General features: G+C 43.0%; 1 protein-coding gene across 2 annotated transcripts; it reads left to right on the top strand.

The window, feature by feature from the left end:
* The first annotated feature begins 9 nt into the window (after positions 1–9).
* On the top strand, positions 10–26,528 carry DZANK1 (double zinc ribbon and ankyrin repeat domains 1). Of its 2 annotated transcripts, XM_035103557.2 has the most exons (17): positions 10–75; positions 868–990; positions 3,239–3,392; positions 5,342–5,459; positions 8,360–8,456; positions 9,097–9,221; positions 9,616–9,729; positions 9,891–9,983; positions 11,347–11,563; positions 12,888–12,991; positions 14,652–14,726; positions 17,326–17,422; positions 18,764–18,858; positions 20,911–20,991; positions 21,844–21,971; positions 23,355–23,429; positions 25,547–26,528. In XM_035103557.2, the coding sequence occupies exons 2-17, from the start codon at positions 882–884 to the stop codon at positions 25,701–25,703; spliced, it is 1,839 nt and encodes a 612-aa protein (XP_034959448.2). In that variant the 5' UTR covers positions 10–75; positions 868–881; the 3' UTR covers positions 25,704–26,528. The 2 variants fall into 2 exon arrangements, with proteins under 2 accessions (XP_034959448.2, XP_060134074.1); XM_060278091.1 differs by lacking the exon at positions 14,652–14,726.
* The last annotated feature ends 442 nt before the right edge of the window (positions 26,529–26,970 follow it).

Here is a 26,970-nt window from a genome sequence, read left to right as displayed (position 1 = left end):
GGCGGGGCTGGCGGGAAAGAGAGGCTGCGGTTGCCGTGGCGACGGACGAGCCTTGGGTCCGGAGCGAGGCTGCTGGTGAGTGTCGCCTGAGGGGCGGTGGTTCCGGGGCTATTCCGTTGCACCTAGCGGTTCTCCCCGGTGACGAGGACCGTAATAGATACAGGACGAAGGGTGATGCTTTGTTTTCTATCCCCAGTTTCCTCCAGGGAAGCCGCTCAGAACATAACAAAACAATGGTAAAATTGGTTTGTGGTTGTTGTTGTTTTTTAAAAAAAAAGCTTACTGAAAACAGGATAATCATGATCAAATTATGAGGCTCAGACAGCATAAAATGGTTCTAGCGATATTTTTGAAGACTGAAACTAAAGGGGGCCGAGGGGGCCCCCTGAATGAGAGCTATCTAGAGCAGGTGTGGAGAACTTCTGGCCCTCCAGATGTTACTGAACTACAACTCCCACCAACCCTGGCCATTGAGCATGCTTGCTGGGGTGATGGGAATTGTAGTTCATTAGCATCTGGAGGGCCAAAAGGTTCCTAGCACCTGCTGCAGAGCCTAGATCCAGGTGACCTATCTCCTTGACTCACTGAGTGTGCCTCAAGCAGTGCCACTGAGCGTCCCTGGAAGTTATTGGCATGCAAACAGCCTTTCAAGGATCCCAAGAGGAGAAGTTTCCAGCAATCTTCTGCAATTCATAGCATGCACAATTGAGATCATAACCATTTCTATTTAGAATTACTGTAAATCCCACTGGCTACAGTGGGTTTACTGTCGAGTAAGTATGAATAGGATTGCAGCCTTAGTCTTGGAGTGGACGTACTGCATTGTTGTGTTCATAATAATAATAATATTTTGTTTTGTTCCAATAGACCTTGAGGAAAAAATGACTGCTGGATCCATCTTAGTGCCTCAAATTATACCACTACGATTCTCAACACCAGGCAAAGCTAAACATGAAATAGATACAAATACACTAATAGAGATCAAATCAGGTATTTGCAACAGCTCAGAATGCATGCTATATGTTTCATTTTATATGTGCAGCACACACACTGCTGGTCTTTCCATTTCACTTCATAAGTGATTTCATCTTGTAAAAAGGAAGACACTTTAAAACAGAGGTGGGGAACCTCAGACCCAGAGACGAAATACAGCCCTCCAAGCCTCTCTAAATGGACCAATGCCACACTTCTCCCTAGATCACACTTCATTCCAGCTCTGCCCCAAACCCTTCTGGGCGAGAGGGTTGCATGTTCTAGAACTGTGGTAATGCCTCTTGTTTGTCCTGGATGGAGAGAGGTGTGCATAGGAATGTGAATGAATGAATAAATGAATGTAGCCTACTGTACAAAGGTAAGAATCACACCTGTTGGCTCTTGTCCAACCCACTACAGGCATTTATCTGGGACAGCGTAAAAACAGTGGTTAGAGGTACTGTTTTGGGGGGACGGGGGGCAGGCAGGTGGGGACTTCCTGGTACTGAATGGTAACTGTGCCCCTAAAGGACCAGGTGCGCAGCCTGGGAGTCATTTTGGACTCACAGCTGTCCATGGAAGCGCAGGTCAATTCTGTATCCAGGGCAGCTGTCTATCAGCTCCATCTGGTACGCAGGCTGAGACCCTACCTGCCCGCAGACTGTCTTGCTAGAGTGGTACATGCTCTGGTTATCTCCCGCTTGGACTACTGCAACACACTGTGTGTGGGGATACCTTTGAAGGTGACCCGGAAACTGCAACCAATCCAGAATGCGGCAGCCAGACTGGTGACTGGGAGTGGCCACCGAGACCATATATAGCACCAGTCATGAAAGACCTACATAGGCTTCCATTACTTTTCCAAGCACAATTCAAAGTGTTGGTGCTGACCTTTAAAGCCCTAAATGGCCTTGGCCCAGTATACCTGAAGAAGCGTCTCCACCCCAATCGTTCAGCCTGGATACTGAGGTCCAGCACCAAGGGCCTTCTGGCGGTTCCCTCAGTGCGAGAAGCAAAGCTACAGGGAACCAGGCAGAGGGCCTTCTTGGTAGTGGCGCCCGCACTGTGGAACGCCCTCCCATCAGATGTCAAGGAAATAAACAACTATCTGACTTTTAGAAGAGTTGTCTCTGAAGGCAGCCCTTTTAGGGAAGTTTTTAATGTGTGAAGTTTTATTCAGTTTTTAATATTTTGTTGAAGGCTGTCCAGAGCAGCTGGGGAAACCCAGCCAGATTGGTGGGGTAGAAATGATAAATTATTAAATCATTATTCTTCTAATAAGTAAACATGCCAGAATTAGAAAATAAAAGAATGGTATTACATACTATTAGCAAGGAAATAAAGGAATTTGGGGGGGGGAGACCACAAATGGCAAAAGCGTTTATCACATAGTACTTCAAAAAAAGAGAAAGGACCTAGAAACTCGCTATCCCCAAAATCATTCACTTCTCTCAATAAATACTGTTGTTGGCATCTATTTGTCTTGAGAGACAGTGGAGTGTCAGTCCAGGAGTGAAGTCAAACCGCTGCATTAGCAAAGTGCAAACCTGGGGGTCCTATGCTGCCCAGACAAGACCCACTCTCAGCCTCACTGATGTGCTCCAAAGGAAAGCAGAGCAATATGCTTGGCACCAGCTTGGGCTGCAGGAGTTGCTGGAAGGAGGCATACATGGCTCCTACTTCATTTCCCATAAAAAGCATATGCCACTGAAGTTAATGGCATGCTTTTTCAGGAAAATGCACACACGGAGAAAGCGTCCTTCAACACTTGAGGCTCAGTAGTACTGTTTCTCTGCAGATCTATAGATAGGCACCAGGTGTATCAGACCTGGAGGAGTAATGTGTGCCAGGAGTTTAGAAAGAGAATGGGGAAAGGGAAAGGGAAAGGGAAAATTCTTCCCTTTCTTACTCTGCAACAGGATGTCTGCCCACCCCACCCCCACATAACATAAAGTGCTGACAGCCCTGAATTAGAGCCTTTCAGCACTTTATAGTATAGCTTGGGAAAGGGGTCCAAAAGCACAACAAGGCTCCAGTTTCCGCCTAGCTAAAACACAGGCAATCCTGTTTGGTGCAGCTGCTGAATACTGTATGCATTCTTATGTACAGAGAAAAATGTATTCATGGTCTTTAAGCGAGAGATAGATATCTGCTCACAAGAAGTATATTCTTCTGATTTAAATGGGGGGGGTTTAAAGGAATATTTTCATATAGAAATTATTGTTTGTGGGGAGAAGGGATGACATCCTTTTCTTTCATCTTTCAGATACCCCTAATGTCACCATATATTATACTATTGATGGAAGTAAACCACAACTCTTTAGGAAACTTAATTACGGAGATCATAATACTTTTAAGTATAATGGACCAATCACGTTACCAGATGGGAAAATAACAATTAAGGCACTGGCAGTCACAAAGTAAGTGTTATCACTATGTAATCAATCTTTTAAACAAAGGCAGATTTAGAGAGAGAGAGTGTGTGTGTGTGTGTGTTTGGGTATCCTCTTTGACCCAGGTGGCGCTGTGGGTTAAACCACTGAGCCTAGGGCTTGCTGATCAGAAGGTCGGCGGTTCGAATCCCTGTGACGGGGTGAGCTCCCGTTGCTTGGTCCCAGCTCCTGCCAACCTAGCAGTTCGAAAGCACGTCAAAATGCAAGTAGATAAATAGGAACCGCTACAGCGGGAAGGTAAACAGCGTTTCCATGTGCTGCTCTGGTTCGCCAGAAGCGGCTTTGTCATGCTGGCCACATGACCTGGAAGCTATACGCCGGCTCCCTCAGCCAATAATGCGAGATGAGCGCGCAACCCCAGAGTCGGTCACGACTGGACCTAATGGTCAGGGGTCCCTTTACCTTTACCTTATAACAAATATAGGGGAAATACTACTCTGTGTTATAATTTAAAGCTAAACTAGATATGACTATAATTGCATTAACATCATTGAAGTATAGTTTTTTTTTTATGTAAATACCAACCAAGGGGAAGCCTGAGCAGTTTGGGGTAAAGGAAGTTTAACTTTTCTTTTCCACTGTCTCAACACAAATCCCCTCTCAAAAGCTGGCATGTACATTTTAAAGCAGTTCTTCGCTGCCTGCCCTTTTAGAATTTTTGTGGCCCAAAGACTCCCTTGCTTGAAGTCTGGATAGGCAAATACCAAGGATCACGCCTCCCCGATATACAATAGTGTTTTCTCTTTGGTTAAGAAGAGCCCAAGACAAGATTCCTCCAACTCACATCTCTTCCCTATCTAGACAAAGGAATTATTTCCCCAAGCACAAATCTCTGAAGGTTTCCTGCCTCATGCTGCTCCAGGTCTCCACTCCATCAGTTGGTTCTCCTGCCTTCTATTTTATCCTCACAAGAGCCCTATGGTTAGGCTGAGAGATAGTGACTGGCCCCAAGTCTCCCCAGACCTAGTCCAACACTGTGATGCTGAAGGTTTACTGGTCATTGTAGGTCACTCCCATGAGGTTGCTCCAGCAATACACGCCCAAGATTTGGGCAAACAGGGAACCAGGAGAAGTTGGGCTGGCTCTTCCTCCCCATAATGACCGGAGAAAGTCTGTAAGTTTCCCCATCTCCAGAATAAGAGACTAAAGTACTAGTGAAAGGTTGGGGTCATTAGTTGCACTTGAAGGTGCCATCCACAAGGTGGAATTATACAGAGGCTTTGTGACCATTCCAAATGCAAATAGCAGCTTCAGCGAATAGATTTCTGTTAGGACCATGATAGAGATCAAAAGAGGTAAAGTTTTATGAGGTTGAAGCATAGAATCATAGAACTGTAGAATTGTAGAGCTGGAAGGGACCCTGAGAATCGTCTAATCCAGGCATCCCTAACCTGTGGCCCTCCAGATGTTTTGGCCTACAACTCCCATGATCCCTAGCTAACAGGTCCAATGGTCAGGGATGATGGGAATTGTAGTCCAAAACATCTGGAGGGCTGAAGGTTGGAGATGCCTGGTCTAGTCCAACCTCCATCAATGCGAGGATGTATATCTCCATGTGGAAATTTCTACTGTTGTTTCTGTTCCATATTGGTTGGATGTTATTTTGTGTTATTGTTTATTTTATGGATTGGTTTTGGTTTAATTTAACTTTGATTATTATTAACTGCATTGAGGAGTCTATTTGAGGACTCAAAGGCAAGATATATATATATTTTAAAAAATTAAGTAATAAAGTTGAAACACATTTAATCCTTATTTACCTATTATTTTCCTACTGTGTTAGAACACAGACAGCATGTGACCCGCAAAGCCAAATTCTTATACATTTACCAGAGGCAGCAAAAAGAAGAGAATCCCTTATATGAGACACAAATTATGCAGGCCTGGTCTAGAGTTTATTGTTTCTTAACTTACAGAGACGGCAGACAGAGTACCATTGTAACAAAAGTATTTATAGTAGAATATGTAACTCCCAACGTACATGTACCTGATGAAGATGAGAAGGAGAATTTCCTGGAAGATCTCGTCAGTCAGGCAAGTTATAAAAATGTTAAATCTACTGAAAAGTTTTATGAATCATTTATGCTGTTAAATATGAAGGTCTTGCAGCACAATATTTTTTTTAAAAAAACTCCCCTTCTTGTTGCTGGAGAGACCCGTTAGGAGTGCTTCAGAAAACATTGAGATAGAATTCAATGTCACGCTAACACAGTTGTTCCATCAGCATGACCATTTTTGTTTGCCAGATGGAACAATCTCCCCTCTCCTTCTCTCAAGTGCTGTTCTGGGGGCTCTCCTGACCCTCCAGAGTGTTTGTGGGAGAAGAGAGAGAGAAAGCCCCATTGTACCAGCAGGAGTTCTTCCACTAATGCACTGGGTTAGTTGGATCTAACTCAAAGTAACTCAGGATTGTTCAGGGGAAGCATCTATTCAAGTAAGTCATCAGAACCCTCATGGATCAAGTTCACCGACAAATCAGGCTTCTTCCATTCCTGCTGCAACTTAGGGGGAAACAGTGGCTTCATAATCCATGTTCTTCCTGTCTGCCTGGGGCATCACAAAAGGGGGAGAGATATTGAACACCTGCAGAAGTTACAACCTCCACCCCCAACCCCTACTCACGCATGCCTGGTGGTCCCCATTCATATTGGAGGGGTCACAAGTTGAGCAAGCTTGTTATAAAGTACAAAGCAATATAGGTAAAAAGTAAAGGACCCCAGGACGGTTTAATTCCAGTCAAAAGTGACTGGGGTGTGGCGCTCATCTTGCTTCAGGCCGAGGGAACCAATGTTTGTCCACAGACAGCTTTCCAACAACTACCAGAGTGCATGGAAATGCCATTTACCCTCCCGCCACAGCGGTACCTATTTATCTACTTGCACTGGTGTGCTTTCGAACTGTTAGATTGGCAGGAGCTGGGACAGAGCAATGGGATCTCACCCTGTTGCGTGTATTGGAACCGCCAACCTTCTGATCAGCAAACCCAAGAGCCTCAGTGGTTTAGTCCACAGTGCCACCCGTGTCTCCCTACAAAGGACTATAGAAAGCTGCCTTACATAAAATAAGAATCATTGGTTCATTTAGCTTAGTATCATCAGCACCAGTCACCTAAGAAAGAAGAAGAATCATAGAATTGTAGAGATGGAAGGGACCCCAAGGATCATGTAGTCCAGCCCCCTGCAATGGAGGGGTCAACTAATGGTTGAAGATGATGTGAGAAGGGGAAAGAAGAATTTGTAGTAAGACTTAGAAAAATAGATAGGAGATATAAGAAGAGGGAATTATCTGAAGAAGTGTGCATGCACACGAAAGCTCATATCGATGACAAACTTAGTTGGTCTCTAAGGTGCTACGGTTAGAACTGGATACGGAATAAGTGGTTGGTTCAAAATTGGGAAAGGAGTACAACAAGGCTGTATATTGTCTCCCTGCTTATTTAACTTATATGCAGAATTCATCATGAGAGAGGCTGTACTGGATGAATCCCAAGCCGGAATTAAGATTGCCGGAAGAAATATCAACAACCTCAGATATGCTGATGACACAACCTTGATGGCAGAAAATGAGGAGGAATTGAAGAACCTTTTAATGAGGGTGAAAGAGGAGAGCGCAAAATATGGTCTGAAGCTCAAGATCAAAAAAACCAAGATCATGGCCACTGGTCCCATCACCTCCTGGCATATAAAAGGGGAAGAAATGGAGGCAGTGAGAGATTTTACTTTCTTGGTCTCCTTGATCACTGCAGATGGTGACAGCAGTCACGAAATTAAAAGATGCCTGCTTCTTGGGTGAAAAGCAGTGACAAACCTAGACAGCATCTTAAAAAGCAGAGACATCACCTTGCCAACAAAGGTCCGCATAGTTAAAGCTATGGTTTTCCCAGTAGTGATGTATGGAAGTGAGAGCTGGACCATAAAGAAGGCTGGTCGCCAAATAATTGATGCTTTTGAATTATGGTGCTGGAGGAGACTCTTGAGAGTCCCATGGACTGCAAGAAGATCAAACCTATCCATTCTTAAGGAAATCAGCCCTGAGTGCTCACTGGAAGGACAGGTCGTGAAGCTGAGGCTCCAATACTTTGGCCACCTCATGAGAAGAGAAGACTCCCTGGAAAAGACCCTGGTGTTGGGAAAGTTTGAGGGCACAAGGAGAAGGGGACGACAGAGGACGAGATGGTTGGACAGTGTTCTCGAAGTTATGAACATGAGTCTAACCATACTGTGGGAGGCAGTGGAAGACAGGAATGCCTGGCATGCTCTGGTCCATGGGGTCACGAAGAGTCGGAAACGACTAAACAACAACTAGGTGCTACTGGAAGGAATTTTTTTATTTTGTTTCGACTATGGCAGACCAACACAGCTACCTACCTGTAACTGCCCCTTTTTAGACACCAGAGAAGTGGGCAAGGAGTCAAGGTAGATAATCAGCCAAGAGCTCATATGCTTCAGGAATAGCAGGGGGCAGGAGATGCATAGAGAAAGGGGGAAACAAATCTCCAAAGAGAATTTCTGGATGAAAGAGACCTGGAGACTCCAAAGGGGGGAGAGGGGGGAATATTCTGGCATGCTGAACGTAAACTATACATTTGTATTGGCCTCTGGTTTATCTCCATCCCTAATCAAATTATGACTCTAATATAAAAAATGGATGGAATCCTGAAATGTCTCTGGATTGTAGATTGTACAGTGAGGGGAGAAAGTATTTGATCCCCTACTAAATTTGCCCATTCGCGCTCTGACGAAGAAATGGCCAGGTGTCCACAGATGCAGACATATCTTTTCACTTGCTGCCTTGCCCCATTCCTAATTCCCTCCATTCCAACCACAAGGCCTATTACAAAAGCACACTGATAAGAGTCCTTTCAGAATGGCTAGAGCATGTGCAACAGATCAAAATATGTATATGGGATTATAGATCAGAATCTTTGTTCTTAGGAGATGGAAGATGAATTGTCTCATTTGAAACTAAGAAAGAAGGAAGCAAGTGCTGAAAGCAGGTTCCATTTGCATGATGTAGCACTGGAATTACAAGGTACTGTATGTTAAATCTTCAATTGAGAGAACTCCAAAAAGGCCACTGGTTCAGATAATTTGAACTGGTAGCAAGTGAGCTTTATGGATAACTTCCTGAACCCATTCTTTTCTGTACTCAAAGTTATTGCCTTGGATTTTGCCACTTTGTATCAAAATTATCAGTGAAATTGGCAGTGCTGTAAATTTGACTTTGTGCAACTTTATCACTCTAGTTTTTAGTAAGCTTTAGGCTGCCAGTTTACCATATACAACTGATTAGCATACTTACCCAAAGCATACAACCTCCTCCTTGGTGTTTTGTATTGCAGGCAAATGTCCATATGTAATAACACCAGTGGACCAGTTCATTATTATACGCCTAGTACACTTTTTGAACCATTGAACAGACTATCAAGATAATAATATAAATAGGGATTAAAACAACAATAGTCTAAACTACGGGGCAGCATCTATATGTTATTATTTCCATGTATAGTATGTATTTTGGTATATGTGAATTTGCCATTGATTTAACTCTTTTCTAATTTATTTCATTCCAGAACATGCTTTAGATATGTTTTACACAGTTAGTCAAGGTTAGCATTCCTTTGAAGTGTGATATCGAAAAATAATAAAATGAAATGTGTGCGTAATTTTAGGCTTGTCAAAAGAAAAACCATTTGTGCCCTCACAAATCATTGGAACACATCTGTCGAAAAATTACTTGAATACCTCAAGTGATGGAGAAAAGTCTAATTCTGCCACATGGATGCCTCGGTCTCAGGTAATGAAAGTGGCTAGCTGGGTCAAATGCATGTTAAGTGTTTGCACTGGCTTGTATAAAGAAGTAGTGTTAGAAAGGATTTGCAGATCTCGACTTTTTCTTAGTGGACACACAGATTTGCCCCAACCAGGGCTCCAGTGTTTCCATTGCCACCATTGTCACTACTTCACCAGGAATTAATTTCCTAGTATTTTCATAGACAGATGTGCTGAACAGCAGAGTCTTGAGTGTGGTTGGCTGCTGTTGCCTTTTTTGTGATGTGAAATTTCTTTTTTTACTTTTAACCTCTGATTCATTCCACAGATTTTGATGGTTCTCCTCTTTCAAAGTTTTAGGATTATTGTCCTGGTTTGGCAAGAAAATGGGTACAAATGTGTCTGTTATTTCCCTACAGATGGAATTGTGCAACAAATGCCAGACTATAGTGCCAAGAAACTCGCCAACATGTATCGTATGTGAAGCTCTGATGACTCCACGGCTGCAAGAACAAGGCAGCATCCGCCAAAAGGTAGCTCAGAGTTGATGTAAAAATAAAAGATTTCTGTAGAAACGGTTTCTGGGGGTGGGGTGGGGGGTTCCTGCTGTAGCAGTAAGAACATAATACCTGCTATATTCCTACATTGCTTGACACTTACATTTACTGAAATGTGCTTGTTCTATAATCCAAAGGGCAAAGTAGTCTACTGTGTGTGTGGAGCAGGAAATCCAATTTGCGTTACGCAGTGTGTGGTCTGTGGGATCCAATTTCCAGAAGCGCAAATGGTAAGGAAATTTCCGCACAAAATAACCACACACAAGCAATCTGAGAGGCCCAGGACCACTTGACAAGCTTCTCAGTCATCTGGTTGAAATGAGATGCCATTAAATATTTTACAGATTACTTACTGTATGATTTGCATAATAGAATGAAAGCCTTAGTAGTATCAAAGCCAGGTCTGCTGCATAAATAAGGCTGCTAGTACACAGAACTGCATTTCATTTGGGTGCCTACAAATCATTTTCTAGTGGATTGTATCCCTTATCAGTAGCTCAAGGAAAGTCATGCAGACAACTGCACAATCCTATACATATCTAAATTCCACTGGGTTCAGTGGGGCTTTCTGCCTGAAATGGCTGCTGCTGACAAGCAAAATCCAAACAAGTAAGAAAGTGGGCAAACTCTGGCTGTTATATCTGAATCAGCCACTTGTGTAGCAAGGTTTGGACATACTGTACTTTTGTGGATTAAGGTAACTAAGTTTTCAGAGAATGAGTGTTTCGATAGTGGGGCCAGCATGTAATAAAGACCGAAGGGGAATTTTCTATGTGCCTTAGGCTGAAAATGAAAATGAGTCTGCTTTAAAATAAGCCAGTATATTGCACTTTGTTATAGCCTATGACTAAAATAAATAACAGTGAATAAATGGGACGCGGGTGGTGCTGTGGTCTAAACCACCGAGCCTAGGGCTTGCCGATCAGAAGGTCGTCGGTTTGAATCCCCGCGACAGGATGCACTCCTGTTGCTTGGTCCCTGCTTCTGCCGGCCTAGCAGTTCGAAAGCACGTCAAGTGCAAGTAGATAAATAGGTACCGCTCCGACGGCAAGGTAAATGGTGTTTCCGTGCGCTGATCTGGTTCGCCAGAAGCAGCTTAGTCATGCTGGCCACATGACCCAGAAGCTGCCTGCGGACAAACACCGGCTCCCTCGGCCAATAAAGTGAGATGAGTGCCGCAACCCCAGAGTCATCCATGACTGGACTTAACGGTCAGGGGTCCCTTTATCTTTTATGATGCACATCTATCTAGACCAGGCATCCCCAAACTGTGGCCCTCCAGATGTTTCGGCCTACAACTCCCATGATCCCTAGTTAATAGGACCAGTGGTCAGGGATGATGGGAATTGTAGTCCAAAACATCTGGAGGGACGAAGTTTGGGGATGCCTGATCTAGATTATGATACTGAACCCTCTAAAAGGTGAGTGCAAATGTATGTTCAGACCACTGGATCAGATAGAGAATGTCGGAATTCCTTCAGAAAACATTTTATTTAGGGGAAATATATTGGTGGGATTTTATGTTTATATCTGATAAGCTGTGTCAGCCTTTTTACCTATAATACAATATACCTATAATACAATCTTTAACAGAGCAGCAGCTTGCAGACGAGGCAGCCATCAGTCATATCATTGCCACCATCAATACCTAATTTACTAGAGAAAAAAGAGCAAGGAACTCAAACCATTGGCTTGTTCTATCCATCCATCAAATTTCTAGAGAAGAAAGAAAGTGAGCTTTCTCAAAAGGAGAAATCAAATGAGACAAATTATCACAAGCCTCTGCTCACAGCCATCAGTCCTGGAAGAGGTAAAAAGATGCTATTCAGAATGAATCCTTCATAAAGCAGCCTGTCAACCTCTTCACTCCTACTCCTAGATTCCTTTGCACATGAAGAACTTGAGTCATCGTGCTTACAGCAACTTTCGGCTATCCTTTTGTAGTAGGTTCAGTTTCTTTATGCAGGTTCTTAGATTTTGATGCTGGTATGTTCTGCTGTATTTTTGATATGTGATTGATTTTGATTGGGGGATTTTAATTATCGTATACAGTAATACCTCGGGTTATGAATGCGATCCGTTCCGGATCGCAGTTCGTAACCCGAATAGTTCATAAACCGAACGCGACGCGAAGCACCATTTTGCGCATGCGCAAAGCGCAATTTTCGTGATTTTTGCGCTTTGCACATGTGTAGAAGCACCGCGCGCGCGGCGAAAACACTACCGGGGTTGCGCAGTTCGTAACCCGAACTGTTCACAAACCGAGGTGTTCGTAACCCGAGGTACGACTGTACTGCCCAATTAACCATACCCTCTGGGGATTCGCAATTTATTTTTAAAGGTGATTTGTTATCCACCTTGGATAAAATATTTTTAATGAAGGGAAAATAAATGTTTAAACATAAAATAAATAACAAACGTCAAGGTTTTCAATCTGGCCGCTCAGGGAAAGTAGGTAAGGAGGGGAGATCTGGCCCAATACGTTCCTGGAAAATGGAGACAGGATTCCCCTCTCTGTTGTTTGTGCTCATCAGGGGCATTATATGCAGTCCCACTTTCAATACTGTTTGTGCCTGCAAAAGTTTCAGGACAGTCATATGGCTTCATTTCCAATCAGTGCATGTTCCACAGCCTTCCTGCTGAAATCTTGTTGTTTCTTTGTCTCATTTTTGTTGCCCACCCACCCAAGCAATAGTGCAGGCATGTCAAACAGGTAGATTGTGAACTACCAGTAGATCACTGGATGTCTGCGGTAGATCACTGGCTCCCTCCAAAGAAGCTGAACTGTGGCTCAACATTTTACCTCCTCCCTGAAAAAAAGTCAACAACTTTGACCCGAACCCCTCAAAAGGGGGTAGATCACTGCCAGTTTTTAACTCTGTGAGTAGATCGCAGTCTCTTGGGAGTTGGCCACCCCTGCAATAGTATAAGAACACTGGGGAAGCATCGCAGAACACCTAATAAAATGAAATGATTTGTGGATGGTCCAATATGGATCCACCACTAATGTATTGCTATTGTGTTTATGGCATGTTTTAGAAATCACCTGCAAGAGCCACCAGTCCACAAGGACCCTCTTTCTTCAGCTACTCTGTAACACCAATGATATGTTCAGTCTAATTTCCTTCATTCAGGTTACTGGAGGAAGCAACTAGATCACGTTTGTGCACACCTCAGAAGCTACACACAAAACAATCTGGAGTTCAGGACTTTGATTGGAGAACCTCAAATGGGGAAGGTAAGATAAAGAAGGGACCTTTTATGGCTCTAATCTTTCTCCTGTGATGCTGATGCATAAAGGGAATTAGGGTAGTGATTTAAGGCAAAAGGTGAGATGACTTGGCTTTTTTAAAAAAAATAGAGGCTTGCTGAGAAGAAGGGAGACAGTCCTTCCCCCCCCCCCCATGCAATTGGTGAGAGAAGTTGGAGTGAGAATGAGGAGGTTGATGTTAGGATGGATATCCTTTTCTCTGGTAATATTTTCTATTGCTTTTCATAGATTTATAAATTCCGTGAGTCTTCAGATTTATAAATTAGCTGGCCAATTTTAAGTCTCTTGGTGACTCAAGCAGTCTGCATTATGTATTATTATTTTTATCAGATGGAAGAGAGGCCAGAGCTCTGCAGGTGCAAAAGATGCTTGAAGAGAGAGACCGTTTACTAATGTTTATACACTAATGCTAGAGGCCTCCAAGCCTAGATGGGACATAATGGAAACCTGATGGAATGGGAAGAACCAGCGGGGCACAGTTTTGTCTCTGGGTATCAACTTCATGGGAAGGACGTATTGGAGGTGGTGTCTCTCTGTGTGCCAAAGAGAGCATTGAGTCCAGCAAGCTAGAAATCCCCAAAGAGGCAGACTCGTCCACAGAATCATTGTGGGTGATAATACTGGGCCCCAAAAGTATGTTAGTATTGGGAGCATGCGGTCATCTCCCTGATCAAAATGATCAGGGAGACCTTGAGATGGAGAAGGTTAATAATCAAGCCAATTGTAAAAGTTAATGTTAAAAGGGTTGATGATAAAGGGGGCTCAGTGGTCCACTTGGCTGGGATCATGCCTGTTTTGGATGGGATCACATTCTCCATTCCCCTGGTAGGGTTGGGTTTGCCATTAGAACTTACTACTGAGCCTGGTGTTGCTCCTGGGTTGCTTTTGTTTTAGGTTTGGCTGATTCAACAACTGCACTGCTACTGAAAGATAGACCCTAGATACCTTGGTTTAACCAGAGGATATTACTGCAGTGCACTCCACTTGGAGCTGTTTTTTTAAAAATAGTTCAGGAACTTTGGCAGGTGCAAAATGTTCCTGTTTGCCTCTTGATGGGCATAATCGGCATAATCACCTATCACCTATTTTTGGCAGCCAGTTCCTGCACCCAGTGCAAGGTGCTGGTTTTGACCTTCCAAACCAAACATGACCAGATCCTGTTAAGTTCTTTGAAGTACCCTTTTCTTCCCTGCCTCTCAGCCGTCTGAACCTCCACATTAAAAAGAACTAGAAGTAGAGGCCTTCAGATTCCATCTTGTGTTGATACCACAGTAGCCTCTGCAAGAAGCAGGGCCTTTTTCATTACAGCTCTGACATTGTGGAATACCTTTCTGCAGGTGGTGTTTTGGTCCCCTCCTTGGTATCTTCTTGCCAACTGGTCAAGACTCATCTCAAAATGTACTGCTGATTTATTTTTCTTACTGCTATTCCACTTTTCTTTTCAACTAAGATTTTAACTGGTTTTATATATAACCTAGCTGTATTGTACACTGATTTGAAAAATCTTTTTTGAAAGTAGTATATGTCCGTCCGTGTGTGTGTGTGTATGTAGGTGTGTAAGGATCATAGCTATTTTTCTTTTTAAAGGAAGAAAAGAAAACTTAATCACATTTTTTCCCTTCTATAGCTTATTTCTGCTACAGTCCACAAGGATAGCTATCAAGTCAGTCTCCAGATAAATTATGCACTTGCTATAAATAAGGTCAGTGTGGAAATCAAAGCTGATAAAGATGGGAAGGTTGCAGTGCTATAATGAGAATCATTGGTAGTCAGGAGTCATTAAATTGCAACTGGACTAATCAAGGCTCATTGCAGTTCTTTTAAACCAGTGGTATTCCAAATATCTACCTTAAAGGATATCTTTCTTCAACACTGAGGAATCTGTGTGCAGCTGCCTTAGAGCATTTTACATTAGGGGTGACCCTCCTGAGGTGGTTTTTTATCTATCTATCTATCTATCTATCTATCTATCTATCTGTCCTCCCACCTTTTTTGTAACTATACATTACAAAACTATTTTATGTAACTATACATAAACTAATGTAACTATACATTACAAAACTATTTTGTAACTATACATTACAACTATACATTACATACAACTATTCCCTTGCCTTAGCTTTACACATGTGCAGAAATGAGGTCACATTCTCAGAGAAAAAGCATGCATGTATTATCAGAGCTAGATGACTGACTCTGGAGGATCAGTTTTACTTTCTATCTAATCTGAGGCTGAGTTTTTCCTACACAAACATTCTTGACACATTCTTAATACGGTCTGGGTAAGCAGATTCTCCTAACAAATGTGCTTTCTAATATAATGCCCATCTGATCTTCCTTTATTTATTCTTCCAAAATAGCATTTTACCCTTCCTGCTTATATTGCCACCAAAATCAAAGTCTGTATCCAGGAGTGGGATAGGTCTATAATGGTCAATGCTTTTCAGGATTGTTCCCCGATTACTGTATAGTCACTATATGCACTTTCCCCAACATTAGGCACTCTGCATCACTATTACTTCACTGAATTTTTTGGATCAATCTAAATGCCATTAATCCATTAAATTCCTGGAAGAATTCTCCACTTATCCCATCTGGACATTGGTCCTTTTTTATTCCTTGGTCTTTTTCACTTAAAATAGAAACATCTAATCTATATCACTGTTGTCTTGTGTAGGATTCTACTGCTATTCATATAACTTGTTTTATCTACTTCCAAGGGTTATTTTTATTTTCATAGCTTCCAGTAACAACCCATACATGGATCGTTGTCATGCTTGAATTGAGAGTTTGATTAAGGATTAGTCCACACAGATTAATATGAGCAGGTGTTGTACTTGTGGGTGCTCCTCAAAGGTTTGTTCATTCTTCCCTTGCGCTGTGAATAAAACAAACCAGAGGCAGGTTTGTTATGTAGTCTGAACCTAGGCTCATGGTTTGTTTCCTCATACCCCTGAGTGGGCTTGTATTCTGTTTTCTTTTTCTTTTCTTTTTTTAAATAAATTTTTATTGATTTTGCATAATAAAGAAAAGCATACACAACATATTATCCCCCTTCTTCCAACCCCCCTCCACAAGCCCCCCTTTTTTACCTAATACAAAACCAGACAAACAAATAAAACATATCTCATTTTCAAGCTCATACTTTGTTTAACATTGTCTTAGTGACTTCCTCAAATCCCTTCCCTCTGATTTTCATAATTTCATAAAAATGGTCATAGCAGATTTCTTCATCCCAATTCCAACCCTTTTTCTTTAGACAGACATTCAAACAGCTATACCTAATCTCTAAACTTAACCCTTTCCCTTCTTAACATATTTTTCCCCTTCTTCTTGCGCCCCCTCCTGCCACGAGAGAGTCCCATGAAAGGTGGACAATTGAAGGTGGTCCATTTTATAATTGGGTTTATCCCCACCTCACCCTCCCTCCCCCCAGAACCGCCCCCCCGGCCACCAAGAGGCTCTAGGAAGAGAAGGAGAGATAAAGGCGAATGTCCACCCAACTATCTATTTTTATTTTATTTTTTAAAATTTTAAAATTTCCCCCCCTCCACCATATCGTGACTTCCAACCTCTCCTATATTCTGATTTAAATTTCTCTGATAAACCGCATACACCTATCTGATTTAATTTGATTTCATGATGTTGTACCCCTCATAAATCCGCTATCAGTTGCGCCTTTTCCACTTGTTTTTGTAAATAAATCTTGAGTGGTTTCCACTCTTCTCCTGCTTTTTCTTCACCCAACTATCTATCTAAACATACAATTTCTACTTAACTAACCTAAAACTATTTCTTAAACCTCATAAATCTAATTCCACAAAATAATCATATTGTCTCTTCCCATGCCTGTATTCTGTTTTCTTCCTTACACACCATGAGTTGTACCCAATATTTGCTCTTGGCTTACCACTTTTGGTTTGTTCAAAGGAAACAAACCATGAGCCCAGATTGGACAACTCCACAAGCCAAGACTATTGAGGAGTGTTGCAGAAGATCGAGTGGCGTACACCAGCATGGTGCTCATTCAAATTAAACCATTGTTTGTTTTTAAGCTATTATTTAAATTTTAATGCAACGTGCACACTGCACCTAAGCTTATTCCCAACACCTGCTGTAGCTACACATCATAGGGAAGGATAAGCAGTGGTATGCAGATTGTCTTTTAGAGAAGCTTAGCAGCCATAACAGATCTTCTCGCCAAGAAAGTTTGCAATACAGTTTACAACTACTGCGTTGAATTATAGCTTATGTTGGTATGGCAAAGGTTGTCATATAATATACTGCTTATGCTTCTCCAGGATATTTTGACCAATAAACCACTGACATTGGGCTACCATGAACTGAGCCCCAGCAAAGCAGAAAGAGCTGGATTACATGAAAGTCAAGCTGGTCTGGGTGAGCATTCTGGTGTGATTTGGTTCAAAGGAATGCTATCCTTGTTTTGTACATTTTCAAACAGTGACTTGTATGCAGAAAAGTATGTCCCACTTAGCACATCTGGAAATTAAACCTTGAAGTAGATCCCAAGTGCATGGTATTCCCAAGGACCCTTCACTGCTTTCAGCCCCTTTCCACTCTGCAGAGCCAGGGACCTTTGAGGATGGCCCACCCTCAGATGGGTTTCCAGACGGCTCTGGGGAATTCCCAGCTAATATGACTGGCGCTCCTGTCGAAGCCCTCACCAACCTCTGGAACACCCAAATGGCTTGGGCCATTGACACAATCTCCTCTGAGCGCCCTCTCCTGCTTTGTGGAGCCAATTTGGCTTCCTGCTTTACTTCAGAGCTTAGGATGGGGAAAGAAGCTGGGGAGACTGAACGCGAGTGGAGAAAAAACTGCAGTTGAATGCAATCAAACGCTTGCGAGGGCTCATCATGGAGCCTACCTAGTGGCAGAGAAGGCAGCAAAGGTGGCTTCCTTGCTGGCTCCATTGCATCCTTGTTGTGCTCTCCAGCAGAGCTTTTCCAGGTAGTGTAAGTCTGGCCCAAAGGAGGTGGTGGAACCAATGGTAGCTCACTGTGACTTGTTTGCAAAGCATTTTGAGGACAAAATCGCTTGCATCCCCTGGGATCTTGACTCCGTTGTTACAGCAGATGAATCTCAAGGCATGTCCAGAGCACTGTCAAGAGGGCAGCAGCAGAACAACGGGCATTTTTTTGCAGTGGCTCCCTGCTTATGGAACAAGGGAGGCTGGCCTGATGCCTTCGTTGCCTAACTTTAAGCGCCAGGCAAAAACATTCCTCTTCTCCTAGGCCTTTGGCTATCATTTATAGCAACTCAACACAATGACCCCATGGGGCTTTGCCTTGTAATTCACCTGATGCCTGCTGGTTCCATCGCAGATGCTGGTCCCTTTGGTAGTGGAAATGTAGCCTGCTGCTATGTCTCAGGCTGTGAGTTACCAAGAGCCAAAAGAGGTGGCTCACACACCTCTTGCCTAGGTTTCTTGGTGTGGAGGGGAAAGGCGCTTCCATCAAGAGCGTCAGGTATTCACTGACCTGAAAAGAGAATTTGATCAGCAGCAAAGTCAGAAAGCCATACATCACGTACCAGGCATCTCATTGGAAATACCGGAACATATTCTTGGGGGAAAAGACTGCAGGGTTTGTTAGGAATATTGCAATAAACAAAAAAACTTTTGTTAATCAGCTCATGCTGCTGTTATGTGGGGCTCCTATGTTATTTTGCTATACTATGGACATCACTTGAATATCATTGTAGCTTTCTCTATTTTAGCACGAGAAGAGAGTCAAAGAGTGCCAAGCCCCAGCGAGAAGGTCAAAAGGATGAGGAAAACAGGGACATGTCTAGAAAAAGAAGACAAGCTCACTGTATGTATGTGCTCTTTGTATGGTGGTTAACACCATGCTGCAACATAAGCAGTGTTAGTACCAAGCTGGTTTTAAAAATTAATCTTTTCTGGAAAGTACTATTTGAGGCACAGCAAATATTATTACTTCCATTGCCTTTTCCCTTCCTCCTACTTCTGCTCTATGCATTTCCTTTTTTGTCTTAGTAGCTAGAGCAATCCCACAGGGAGAGCATGTAGGCCACACAGTATATCCCTGGTCTTGTCACCAAAGTGGGTGGGTGGGGGAAACATTGGACAAGAGCTATTGGGTCACACTTCCATCCTGTCACAGGCGAGTCATCAGCTGGCCTGCCATGCACTCATTTCCAATCTCACGTTTGTTCATGCAAACGGAACTGTTTATCCAAATCCCGGGAATTTGCATACAGTGGTACCTCTACTTACGAATTTAATGTGTTCCGAACACACATTTGTAAGTCGAAAAAATTTGTAAGTCGAATCCCATAGGAATGCATTGGGAGAAAAAATTCGTAAGTATCTAAAAATTCGTAAGTAGAAAAAATCCTATCTAAACCGCATCCAAGATGGCGGACGGAGCTCCATTTGTAAGTAGAAAAATTTGTAAGTAGAGTTATTTGTAAGTAGAGATACCACTGTACTTGACTTAGAGGTCAAGTATGGCATGAGTCTGACCAAACTGCGGGAGGCAGTGGAAGACAGGAGTGCCTGGCGTGCTCTGGTCCACGGGGTCACGAAGAGTCGGACACGACTAAACAACAACATGGTCACTGGAGACACTGAGCAAGAGTACCGTGGGCCTTGGCCCTTTCCCTCGCAGTTGTTGTGTGCCTGCAGATGTTCCATCTGAACAGGGCTTCCCTCAAGGTCATATGCACGCTCTTAACACCATGGCTCTGGGGAAAGATGCCTTCCAAAGCAAAACAAATCTGTTCTGTAACTGGGACTGATGGCTCTCCAATATGTAGCCAATGGTGGTTTTCAGTGGGATGTCTCACCTGTTGGGAGCAACGCTGCTTTTCTCCAATGAGTTCATCGTTTTCCTCTTGACTGAAAGGAGTTCCGGGGGATGATTAGTGCGGTTGACTTTTGTCACAATTCTGGCACCACAAACCCATCCTGACTATTATTCAGAACTGACCTCACCAGCAGGCAGCCAATGCATAGCTCCATTCTGCGTGCCTGTCACCTGACTTGGGGTTGAGGTCACCTCAAAGAGGGTTGATATACTGTTGGGTCTGTGCAGCGACTACACCCTGAGCTCCCTTATTCAGAGGTCGGTCTGGCAGGTGGGGAGCAGTTTTCTGTCATTGATCTCTGCAGGAAGACAATTACTTATACCGGCCTTTGACAAGATGAGACCTTTGTGCCCTCAGGGATGGAGTAGCTGATGGAGCTTAGGATGTGGCAGGCACCAGCCATGCCCACGACCCATCTGTGGCACGTTGCTTTCATAGGCACTCAGCCATTGTTTGGTCTGTGTGGTATTCTTTGAAATAGAGCATTTCTGCCAGTAGCCCAGGGCGATGCTGTAGGCAGGCACCTCTTACACATGGAACACCCTCTCCAGGAGCAGAATGACACACCTGCAGGTTCCTGATGCCACTCAGCAGGCAGTTTCCTGGCTGTAGGATTGCATCTCTGTTGCCTAGAAATGGCTGTTTTTGGGACCCAGGTGGCGCTGTGGGTTAAACCACAGAGTCTAGGGCTTGCTGATCAGAAGGTCAGCGGTTCGAATCCCTGCAACGGGGTGAGCTCCCGTTGCAGGAAGGTAAACGGCGTTTCCGTGCGCTGCTCTGGTTCGCCAGAAGCAGCTTTGTCATGCTGGCCACATGACACGGAAGCTGTCTGCGGACAAACGCCGGCTCCCTTGGCCTATAGAGCGAGATGAGCGCCGCATCCCCAGAGTCGAACACGACTGGACCTGATGGTCAGGGGCCCCTTTACCCTTTTAATGAATAAATATGCAGGCTGTATACCATTGGGTTTGTTTTCAGAAAAACCATCCTGTAGATAATTCTATATTGGCTGTTTTGTTTCTGCATTTTTCTAGACTGAATCTAGGCAGTTGCTGAAGGAAGTGGGTACAAAAGGCCAAGGGCGACCTTTCGTAGTAGAACAACTGATTGACGAGGCAAGTTTCAGTAGTGTGGCATTCTGAAGCTTTCTGTTCAACTATTAGGAATACATTTGTTTCTTTTCTTTAATAATATTTGAAAATCAAACTATCCGGTAGATGTATACCATAAAGGTACCTAAATTGTCAATACATAGTTCTTTATGCTACTCACTTAACAGGTATAAGCTTGAATAGGTGATCCACTAAAGAGTTCTTCCTCTGTATGTACAAGTTTCCCTGGCATATGTTAGTCAAACAGTTCAAATTACAGTATTGGCATGTGGTAAAGGGGATGTGGGAAGAGAGCTGGTGAGCTAGGCCTTGTTCCTCTCCCTGCTACCTGCATGTGAATCACCAGCAAGTCCTGCTTTTATAGCCACCACTTACTATGCTCAATCCTCTTTCCTCCAGGTTAGTAAGCGTGTGTGGATATGTGAACCACATTGCCACGATTCAGGCATCAAAATCCCTGTTGGAAGCGTAGATTTTGGCAAATTTCCTTAAAAGTAGCTCAAAAAGTTCTCTCTTTTTCTTTTTTTCTGATGTTGCAAAAGCTTAACAACTTTTGTGTCCAGATTTAAAATCACTTTTTAAAATATGACAACCCTATTATATATATTCTAACAGTGGTAATTTTATATAAAAATAAATTAAGAAATTGTCCAGTAGCACCTTAGAGACCAACTAAGTTTGTTCTTGGTATGAGCTTTCGTGTGCATGCACAGTTCTTCAGATACACATTTTAATTTTTCTTAACATTAACCAGATCTTCCTGCAATTCAAATACCATTTGAACAGTGTGTAATGTACAATACTTTAAAAGAGGGAAGAAAGGGAGGTATGTTTGATTATCTACTTACACTCCAGGGAGCTGACCCCAACTGCACCAACAGCGAGGACCAACCGGCTTTAACGCTGGCTGTGCTGAACCGGCATCATGAAGTTATTCCCATTCTCGTGCAGAAAGGTGCCAACGTGGACCATCAGTCAAGACCGTACGTCAGCCTTCTTCATTCTGATTAACTGTTCTGATTGTTTATTTGGAAATTGAAGCTGTTAACATACAGAATGAACTCTGAATACTTTTTAGCAGGAAGGAACTCCAATGGCAATCCTTGTTACATATTTTTACATGGCTGTTTATTTGTATATATTTTAAAATTTTATATATGGATGTTTTATGATGGCCTATATTTGTAATGCCTAATAAAGGTTTGTTGAAGTAACTCTGAAAACCAGGGGGAAATCTACCGGTAAATGGCATTTTTACATGCCTATATAGTTCACATAGCTTGCTCTGCTGTCTGAAGCAGTCAACAGGTTGTTTGAAATATGCCATGCAACCATTCTCCCAATGCACACTCCCTTTTAAACATTTAATCTCACATGGAAATGTGTATTTTATATGGAAGCTGCACAATCACACTGAATGCTGCAGCTGGGACACGGGACGATCAAAATGTCGGTTCCAAGCCATCTGACCAGGGGGGAAATGATCTTCTCTGGTATGCAGTCATATTGCATATTGGTTTGTTTTTGTTCTTATTTTGTGTTTTTATACGTTACTAGCTGGCCCTGCATGTGTTGCAGTGTGTTAGTCTGTGAAATGGAGGGTAATAGCCCCCCTTCAGATCCCTGAGCCTCAGAGTCCCTGAGTCGAGGCGAGATACTGTGGAGAGGGCAGGTTTCATCCCTGTGTCTCCCCCCACCCTGTTCTGATCCATTACGTATCCCTGCCCCCTATTCAGCCCCCCCCCCAAGGCAGGCCCCTACCTCCACTTGGCAATGTTGGGCCTTGTTGCTGGAAAAGGCCTGTTTTCAGTTGGTTTGGTCTTCGACACCTCTGCCAAATTGATATATGTGAGTGGTGGATCTCGTGGTGGAGGCGGGGTTTGTGGGTGTGGTGTAGATTTCACAGGGAGGGGTGTACTGTGGGAGGAAATCCACTTGAGGGCGCTGTTTTACTTTGTTGAAAAAGAGATTTGTACCTGCGGAGGTGTGAGATTTGAGGGATTTTTTTCTAATAACACTCGGGGAGTGGCCTGGATCGTTGTGTCAAAATTTCAGGACGATTGGTCAAGCGGTTACGGAGAAAAGTGGAGCCCGCACTTTCATGATTTTTACATTTATATATATATATATATTTTATTTTATGTTGTGAACTCAAATGAAGTGTGGTATACAAATTTAACTAATAAATAAATATAGTAAATTAAAAGCGGGTTCCCATTTTATATGTTAGGATTTAAAGTTGGGTTCTTACTACTACTTGTGATTTGTGATGGCTGTAAGCAAGCCAGCCTCCTTATTCTTACCTTACAGTTGACAGCCTAGGATTCTTATGCTTTGTCCCCTTTCCTCCCTCTACTTTTACACAGGCTTTACAATACAGCTCTACATGAAGCAATCTTGCTTGGATTGGAAGGATGGGAATGCATGGATGCATTGCTAGGGTAAGTACTGTATGGAAAAACCTTGGCTTAAAAAGGGGTGCCGAGTGCACCCAGCACCTACTTCTTCTCAGGATAACTAGAGAGTTGACATTGTATCATTGGATTAAGGAACCCTGCGATATTAGTTCCCCCTGCAGTTAGTTCTAGTAACTTGGCCCCTTTCTTCTAACAGATAACGTCATTATAAAATAAAATTTAACTGGTTGTCCAGAGTCCACCCACAATAAGGCCATGTTACTGTGATATGCTACAGCTGCAGGTTTACATATTCTGTGACTGGTAGCATGAGTAGTGGGATCGAGTGGCACAGCAGTCTGGGACCCCCCTGAGTTGGCAGTGGATCCCAGCTGTGCCATCTGCCTGCATTGCAAGGAGAAGCTGAGCAGGGAAAAGTTCCAGAGACTAGGCCGAGAGCAGCCTTAAAGCACACCTGCATATGCGGTAGTAGTTCCCCTCTTGCTTAGTTAAGAAGCAGATGCAGAGATGTCAGGCATGAAAGGCAAGAAAGAGGTGTCCAAGCAGAGGAAAAGAGAAGCCCCCACTCACTCTCTGCTCAACCCAAGAAGTAGGAGCAGTTTGGGCAGGTGACTGGAGAGGAGGAAGTATGGTCCAGGAAATGAAAGTTTCCAACCCCCACACCAGCTGCCCCCTCAAATATTGCTGCTCTGTGTTCAATACCACCCAACACCATTGAATCAGTGCCCACAAACAAAACTACTGGTAGGAAACTAATCCCTTTTAGTTTTTTCTCCCTATCCCACCTCCAAATTATTTAAAGGCACCTAGAATGAAAGTGCTGGGCCAATTTGTTTGAAATGTGGAAGCATGCATGCTGTGGGCGCCAGATGCCACTTTAACGTATGTTGTTTTTAGACCAATCACACTCAGAATACTAGTGAAGATTATTTTTTCCCCCTTTTGTTACATACCCCACTCCCCAACTCTAAAAGTTGCCCATGTGGGGAAAGCACTGCAGTTATCCTCCTGAAATTTGGCAGGATTCATCCCTTGGGATGGGTCTATGACATGGGTAGGTAAACTAAGGCCCAGGGGCTGGATCTGGCCCAATCACCTTCTAAATCAGGCCCGTGTAGATGGTCCAGGAATCAGCGTGTTTTTATAATAATAATTATTATTATTTATACCCCGCCCATCTGGCTGGGTTTCCCCAGCCACTCTTGGCGGCTTCCAATCAAATATTAAAAACAATGCAGCATCAAACATTTAAAACTTCCCTAAACAGGGCCGCCTTCAGTTTTTACATGAGTAGAATGTGTGCTTTTATTTAAAATAAATCTCTGGGTTATTTGTGGGGCCTGCCTAGTGTTTTTACATGAGTAGAATGTGTGCTTTCATTTAAAATAAATCTCTGGGTTATTTGTGGGGCCTGCCTAGTGTTTTTATATGAGTAGAATGTGTTCTTTTATTTAAAATGCATCTCTGGGTTATTTGTGGAGCATAGGAATTCATTTCCCCAAAAAAATATAGTCCAGCCCCCCACAAGGTCTGAGGGACAGTGGACTGGCCCCTTGCTGAAAAAGTTTGCTGACCCCTGGTCTTTGATATCTGCAGATTTAATGAAATTCTTCCTAAAAGTATATATAAAGACGCTTTTACTTTGTGCTGGAGAGCTTTGAAAGTTTAATTTAAAAAACAATCACACCAACTCACACCCACAAAAGCCCTTATTTCACTGTAATTTGGTAGGCGCTGTTTACTCCGGGATGGGGGAAACTGCCTGCTGTGAAAAGAAGTATAACTAGTTTTGACTTCCCAGTGGCAAGACGTGGGAGGGAACAAACCCTTATTTTTCCTGAAGAGCATCCTGCCATGGACCATGGGCCTCTAAGGTGCTTCACACCAAGGCATGTTGTTTTCTGGAACAGCAAATGGGGCTCCAAAGTTAATTTTGTTGCCTGGGAGCAACCCTAGTATTAACACATTTTATGTAGTTTTGTTATAACTGCTGATAGAAGTAAGAGCTATCAACACTGTTTGAATCAAGAGTCGTGACTTAATTTTCCTGGCACAACAATCTAAGCCCTCCTTCCGGCAAGCCAGAGAAAGGCAGTTGCATTGGGTAGAAGTATCCCTGATAAAAGTTCTTTTTTTCACAGATGTAATGCAAACATTAAGAAGAAGAATTCCAGCGGGCTGTCAGCCTGTGATTTGGCACTGAAGAGTGGCATTGACAAAATAGTTTCATTGTTTGCTGGAAAGCTAGGAAAGAGGATGTTAGACAAAACTTCCACAACACAGGCAGAGTCCACCTAATGGCCCAGGGCTACAATACAGTGGTACCTCGGTTTAAGTACACAATTGGTTCCGGAAGTCTGTACTTAACCTGAAGCATACTTAACCTGAAGCAAACTTTCCCATTGAAAGTAATGGAATGTGGATGAATCCGTTCCAGATGGGTCCGCGAAGTACTTAAACTGAAAGTACTCAAACCAAAGCGTACTTAAACCAAGGTATGACTGTACCTCAAGGACTGCCTCTCGCCCTATGAACCAACCTGGACCCTGCGATCATCATCTGCAGCCCATTTTTATGTGCCCCTCCACAAGAGGTCCAGAGGGTGGCAACATGAGAATGGACCTTTTCTGTTGCAGCTTCCTATTTGCGGGATGCTCTCCCCCAGGAACTATCTGTGGCCTTTTAGAATCGGGCAGGATGCTTTTAATGTATTTTCCCCCATTAGTTTTAATGTATCAATGTGCTGGGGGGGGGTTTGCCTTGCCTTTGGAAAAATAAAGTTCTAACTAAACACCTGCACGATAGATAAAATCCCTAAGCAACAAACCATGACATCAGACTAAGGTCACCTTGAACATATGGATGCCAGCATGCCTTGCTCACCTGAACATTATCACACTTATGGATGACTGCAGGAGATGTGAATGGCCACACGCAGGCCTAACCTACTTCCTTCCAGGAGGAAATGCAAATGAGAATTAACACTGTACTTGACAAATCCCTGATAATGGACTATATCAATATAATAATTGGGTACATACCTGCAACATACGGTACCTGTTTAGCATCTGTAGCATGTATGCTAATTCTCTTTTTGATACAATAAAATTGCATTTGATTTCTCTTGGTTGTCCTTGTTAACCCTTGGAGTGTTAAAGTGTGGCGCATGTTCAGGTCTCATAAAGGTGACAGCCATATGTGCTAATTGCACACCTCATAACACTTTATTAGCATTGAATCACTACATTAGGGATCCTATAAATTTCATGCTGTTATGCGAGCCCCTAAGAATTTGCACACAGCCTTTTTATTATGTATCTATCCAATCTGAATTTTTACAGGTTAGATTTTTCCACCTAATGTCATGTCTAAAGCGATTGAGTCAAACATTTTATTCCTTTCTACAAAGAATAGTTGGAACATTTGTGTCTTCATTCAGTATGAGAACTCGTTGGGAATCATCAACTAGTTTGTCAAAAGGGTTCTTCATGAAGAACAGGACAACCAATTCCATCCTTACAGAAAAAGGAATGAGTTTTTGTATTTGTATTTGTCTTGGCCACAC

The sequence above is a fragment of the Zootoca vivipara genome, chromosome 8 (genome assembly GCF_963506605.1).
Source record: "Zootoca vivipara chromosome 8, rZooViv1.1, whole genome shotgun sequence".
Taxonomy (NCBI): Eukaryota; Metazoa; Chordata; class Lepidosauria; order Squamata; family Lacertidae; genus Zootoca; species Zootoca vivipara.
This window is presented reverse-complemented; position numbering and strand designations above follow the sequence as displayed.